Source organism: Peromyscus eremicus, chromosome 1 (assembly GCF_949786415.1).
Source record: "Peromyscus eremicus chromosome 1, PerEre_H2_v1, whole genome shotgun sequence".
NCBI lineage: Eukaryota > Metazoa > Chordata > Mammalia > Rodentia > Cricetidae > Peromyscus > Peromyscus eremicus.
Window position 1 is genome coordinate 186,297,561 of NC_081416.1, and position 6,412 is coordinate 186,303,972.

At 36.5% G+C, this 6,412-nt stretch overlaps 1 protein-coding gene across 1 annotated transcript; it reads left to right on the forward strand.

Moving 5' to 3' along the window:
- Nucleotides 1-600: 600 nt before the first annotated feature.
- On the forward strand, nt 601-4,850 carry LOC131902661 (zinc finger protein 345-like). The gene is made up of 2 exons (XM_059253680.1): nt 601-900; nt 1,784-4,850. The coding sequence occupies exons 1-2, from the start codon at nt 858-860 to the stop codon at nt 3,778-3,780; spliced, it is 2,040 nt and encodes a 679-aa protein (XP_059109663.1). The 5' UTR covers nt 601-857; the 3' UTR covers nt 3,781-4,850.
- The last annotated feature ends 1,562 nt before the right edge of the window (nt 4,851-6,412 follow it).

Genomic DNA, 6,412 nt, shown 5'->3' on the forward strand with positions numbered 1-6,412 from the left:
TGCTTATTGTGATACTATTAGTGTCATCCTCTTTTCATAGAGATAGAAAATACCATACAGACTATGACCATTTTACATACATTTAAGTATAATTAAATTTCAGTTTTATTTTATGTATGTGGGTAAAATTGCCTGAATGTATTATGCTATGTGTGCCTCCTGTCTGTTTAGTTCAGAAATGAACATGGAATTCCATGGAATTGGTGCTATAATCTGTTGCGTAGTGCCACAAGGGTGCTGGGAACCAAACTACATTTTAAAGGACTATAAAAGTCATTACAGAATCCAAACAACAGAGAACATTTCCAAATGTAGTGATTGTGACAAGTCCTTTATCTGCTACTCAGCTCTTAGTAATCATCAGCAAATTCATGAATGATAGAGACTTTAAGAATGGAAACCATGTACTAATTGTTTTATTACATTGTCTGTGGAAGAGAAGCAATGATTAACATCTAACACATTTCTGCAGCCATGCTAGAAAACTTTGTCTTTGAACAACTGCCATGCCTCATCTACTTCACAGAAGTGTCTAATTTTTTTTTTTCTTGAGACAGGGTTTCTGTGTGTAGTTTTGGTTCCTGTCCTGGATCTTGCTCTGTAGACCAGGCTGGCTTTGAAATCACACAGATTCGCCTGGCTCTGCCTTCCCAATGTTGGAATTAAAGGCATGCACTACCACCATCCAGCAGATGTGTCTAATTCTTTAGGCTCTTTTACCTAGGAGCACATTTTTACAGCAGCAATGGTATATAGGTATTTTTCTATTGCAGAGTCTGTTAACATTCAGGGATGTGGCTGTGGATCTCTCACAGGAGGAATGGGAATGTCTAGATTGTGCTCAGAGGGCTTTGTACATGGATGTAATGTTGGAGAATTACAACAATCTAGTCTTTGTAGGTAAGAATGCTCTTCTAGAATTCCTGATTCAATCTTTTTTATTTACATCCATTGTTTATATGTAATTTCTCTGAACTGTCTAGATACAGAAATAAGGAAAAATTCTGGTTGTCACCATAGCTTTTTCATGGTACCTCCTTTATATTTTTCTGTGTTCTATACAAGCATAAACAATGATATATTATATGTAATGTCTCCATCCTTCCTGCTTAGTTTTTAAAGAAAACTTCTTAAGTTCAATGAAAATTGAATATTCAGAGCATGGAAATATGTTGCAGTATACAGAATAATTGGAATATTTTGATTGTACTATTGGATTCAACTATTTAGTTATTTTTTATTTTTACCGTTTAAGAGGTTTTAAGGGAAACTGGAGCATGGGTTTTTGTTTGTTTCATTTGTTTATTCAGTTTTTGTGATGTGTTCTCTATGTTAAGCCCCAAGAAAGCATGATTTTAACGGTAGCAGTAGGGATGTAGAAGCAAAAGGAAACGTTGTGTTCCATCCGTACCTGGGTTTCATAATGTGTTCTTAGCTGACTAAAGCTATCCAGTATGGCTATGTCTCAAAAACATACAGGAAAAGAGATAAACATTGTTCATGTGATCTTTCAGGAATTCCTAATCATTGCTTGATCACTTATTTGTTCTGTGTTCTGTAAGGTACACAGTTTAGAGAAGAAGGAGAAAGTCCTTTTGGTTTGACATAGGTCACACTGGAGGTTCTTTGGAGCATCCATTTAATGATGTGAGACAGAATAGACCTCTGGTGAGAGCTGTATCACTGAGAATTGCTAGTTATATGTCATACAAACCTTAAGGCAAATCAGTTATTAAATCTCTTACTCTAATCCCTGTTTTCCATCATTGTGGCAATTTTTCAGGTGAAAATCAAAGAGTCCACACAGGAAAGAAAGAAGAAAAATATACAGAGCTTGATAAATCTTTTGACTCTCAACATAAACTCACACTGGAACAAATCAAGAGTAGAAAGAAACCACACCAAAGCCGGAAATGTGGAAACTGCTTCAAGACAGACTCAAGCCTTAGTAGACATCAGAGAGCTCATACTAGACAGAAACCCTATAAATGTGCAAAATGTAGTAAATCCTTTACACATTTGTCACAACTCAAAGTACATTGCAAGTTCAATTGTGGAGAAAAATCCTACAAATGTACAGACTGTCCTACATGCTTTTACCTGACATCAGAATTTAAAAGACATTGCAGAATACATTCTGGAGAGAATATTTACAATTATAGTGAATGTGACAAATCCTTTATGAGCACATCATCTCTTAGAATGCATCAGAAAATTTGTCCTGGAGAGAAACCTTATGGATGTGGTGAATGTGATAAATCCTTTATCCAGAAATTGAATCTTGGATCTCATCAGAGAAACCATACAGGAGAGAAACCTTACAAATGCAGTGAATGTAATAAATCCTTTACTAATAGAGGTGGTCTTAATACTCATCTGAGAATGCATACAGGAGAGAAGCCTTACAAATGTGTAGAATGTGACAAATCCTTTACCACTTCCTCATATCTTAGAGCTCATCAGAGAATTCATACAGGGGAAAAACCTTACAAATGCAGTGAATGTGACAGATCCTTCATCAGTTCCTCAGATCTTAGAAAACATCAAATAATTCATACAGGAGAGACACCTTACAAATGCAGTGAATGTGTCAAATCCTTTACCCAAAGACGCACCCTTAGAACTCATCAGAGAATTCATACAGTGGGGAAACCTTACAAATGCAGTGAATGTGACAAATCCTTTATCAGTTCCTCAGATCTTAGAAAACATCAGAGAATTCATACAGGAGAAAAACCTTACAAATGTGATGAATGTGTCAAATCCTTTGTCACTTGCTCTGAACTTAGAAGACATCAGAGAATTCATACAGGAGACAAACCATATAAATGTGGTGAATGTGACAAATCTTTTACCACTGCCTCACAATTCAGAAGACATCAGGGAATTCATACAGGAGACAAACCATATAAATGTGGTGAATGTGACAAATCTTTTACCACTGCCTCACAATTCAGAAGTCATCAGAGAATTCATACAGGAGAGACACCATATAAATGCAGTGAATGTGACAAGTCCTTTACCCAAAAAAGCACTCTTAGAATTCATCAGAGAATTCATACAGGGGAGAAACCTTACAAATGTGGTGAATGTGTCAAATGCTTTGTCAGTTGCTCTGAGCTTAGAATTCATCAGAGAATTCACACAGGAGAGAAACCTTACAAATGTATTGGATGTGATAAATCTTTTATCAGTTGCTCTGAGCTTAGAAGACATGAGAGAATTCATACAGGAGACAAACCTTACAAATGTATTGTTTGTGACAAATCTTTTACCACCGGCTCACAATTCAAAATTCATCAGAGACTCCATACAGGAGACAAACCTTACAAATGCACTGAGTGTGATAAATCCTTTTCTCATAGAAGCAGTCTTATTACTCATCAGAGAATACATACAGGAGAGAAACCTTACAAATGTATTGAATGTGATAAATCCTTTACCACTGCCACACATCTTAGAACTCACCAGAGAATTCATACTGGAGAGAAACCTTACAGATGTGGTGAATGTGTCAAGTCCTTTGTCAGTTGCTCTGCGCTTAGAACACATTGGAAAATTCATACAGGAGAGAAACCACACAAATGTGGTGAATGTGACAAATCCTATATTACTAGCTCTGCTCTTAGAAAACATCAGAGAATTCATACAAGAGAGAATGTGACAAATCCTTTATTGATGGAGACAACCTTAGAACTCATCAGAAATTTCACACAGGAGAGGAACCTTAAAAATGTAGGGAATATGTCAAGTTCTTTACCACTGCCTCTCATCTCATAATTCATTATAGAATTCATGCAGGTGAGAAACCTTACAAAAGCAGTGAAGGTTACAAATCATTTATCCTAAAGGGCCACTATAGAATTTATCAGAGAATTCATACAGGAAAGAACCCTTACAAATCTAGTGAATGTGACAAATCCTTTACCAAGAAAGGCCATCTTAGAACTCAGTAGAGAATCCATACAGGAGAGAAACCTTACCAATATAGTGAAAGTGACAGGTCTTTTATCAGTTACTCACATCATAGAAAACATCCGAGAATCCATACAGGAGAGAAACTCCACATATGTATTGGATGTGAAAAACCCTTTATCAGTGTCTACATCTACTTCAGGACAATAGAGTATTCATACACTACAGAAACCTTATCAATATATTAAATTAAATGCTAGAACTCTTTGTCAAAAAAATCAGACTGAGAACACATCAAAGTATTTGTACAGGAGTGAAAATTTACCACATACTATGTGAGGAAAAGCCTTTGCTGTCTCTCAGGTCTAATTGTCAATATAAGAAAGTTATAAAAGCTTTTCAGTAACATTCAAATCTTAAAATACATCTGGAAATTATAATGAGGGAAATTCTGAACATGTTACAATGTAGGAAATTTTCATTAGAACTTTTTATACTTATGCAACCTTAAGTTCTTCATAATGAAGATAAAAAATTGAAACCTGGAGAATGTGCTGTTGTATAGCATTTTTTTGAAGACTTAAGGCATGTATCTTGTACAGGAAGTAAGTCAGAAAATGTACACCTCAAAAAATCTACAAGAAATTCTTGAAACTGATGGAATTCAGTATGCTTTAATAAAATGAAGAAACCCAGAACCTACTGCTTGAAGAGCACTTGACAAAAATATTCCACAAAGATAGGATACTCTTTAACTAGTAGATTTGCCTACAAATGTGCAGTGTGCTTCCGATATTCTGTATGTATATGTTGTTTCCCATGCTGGTGTAGAATTTCATGATAACAACTATCTTTGAGTCATGTGTGCTCCAGTAAGCAACTACTTCCTGCTGCTCCTTGTACCAACCCTAATAAAACTTGTTGGTTCAACATGGTTGACTTGGTTCTCTTTTCAGTTCCCTGTTGGGTTATGCAGTTGCATATATGTGTTGGATCTCCCCAGAAAATGCATCTCCTTACATATGTGCTTAGGCAATTGTTCCTCCAAACTTGCTGTACAACAGAAAATAGATAACAGAATGCATTTGAATCACTAAAGTAGGTATGATTGTTTTTGCTTACTGTTCCTGGTTGGCTGCCTTAATAATACTTGGTTAAGTATGGCATACTATTTGTGTTCTGACAAATAACACTTGCCTGGAGATCAAATGGTGGAGCTAGCTAGCCACTAGTTATCCATAAGAACCTGTCATTGTAGGCTCATGCCTTTAATCCCAGCACTTGAGAGGATCTTTTCTTTAATCCTAGCACTATGGAGGTAGAGACAGGAATCAGGGATATAAGACAGGTGGAGATTGGATACCCTCCTCCCCCAATTCAGTCAGAGGATTTGAGGGTTAAGTAGTGACTGTGGCAGCTTTGCTTCTCTGATTTTTCAGCCTTTGCCCTAATATATGTCTCTGGGTTTTTATTCTTAAGACTTTATTAGTTTATTAGGCTATACTGTGGAGCCTAAGAGAAAAGACCATTGTCTTCCTTGATAAGCAATGCATAAGAACAAATGAAATACAGCCACAAACCGGGTTAGTGAGAAAAATCACCCAAACTGGGCTTTTTCCTTAAGTAGCTCTGAACTTCTACATGATTCAACCAAACTCCAATCACCCTCAAAAATAAGGCTACCCATGGTATACTATTATACACCATTGTTGTGATCTCCTGTCTTGGTGTTCCTTAAAATTCCGTTCTCATTCCTCAAGGAATACATTGAATTTCAGTTCTTTTGTTAAATTTAAAAATGCTAATATTGTAGACATCCCTGAAAAGTCTCATGAAGCATAACTCATTAAGAAAGTTTTACAAGCCGGGCGGTGGTGGCGCACGCCTTTAATCCCAGCACTCGGGAGGCAGAGCCAGGCAGATCTCTGTGAGTTCGAGGCCAGCCTTGGCTACCAAGTGAGTTCCAGGAGAGGCGCAAAGCTACACAGAGAAACCCTGTCTCGAAAAACCAAAAAAAAAAATAAAATAAAATAAAAAAGAAAGTTTTACAAGGGACTCATTTTTTGTTTAATGTCATGGGCCAGTCAATCTGTACAAATCATGAAACTATGAAGATTTTAAGAGAAAACCTCTGGATTAGACACAATGTCCATGCTTATGTTAGCTTAGAAATCCACACAAAAATTTTCTGGAAGATTATTCTTATAATGTACTGAGTAATGCTAAGAAATATTTAGTCCAACTCCAAAGCATTTTATTCATACTAAAAATAAGAAGACTCAGCTTTTGGACCTTAGACAAGGCAGGATGTTTCAGTGTACAAAAAACATGCCTGTAAGTAAAATTTCCAACTCTGTTGTTTTGGTCCCGATTTCTGCATCAAAATGTAAGTAACTGTGTTGCAACTCTGGAGGAAAGGTATCCTGACTATTTGAGGAGTCAGGCAACACCTTGAGCTACTAGGACAGCTCTGAAAGCTGGAGCTGCAATGAGACAG

What these genes read in the sequence shown, in the direction of transcription:
- LOC131902661 (XM_059253680.1), top strand. Translation starts at nt 858, where the DNA reads ATGGATGTAATGTTGGAGAATTACAACAATCTAGTCTTTGTAG. An exon ending in CAACAATCTAGTCTTTGTAG is followed by an intron (nt 901 to 1,783) that starts GTAAGAATGCTC and finishes GCAATTTTTCAG; the next exon opens with GTGAAAATCAAAGAGTCCAC.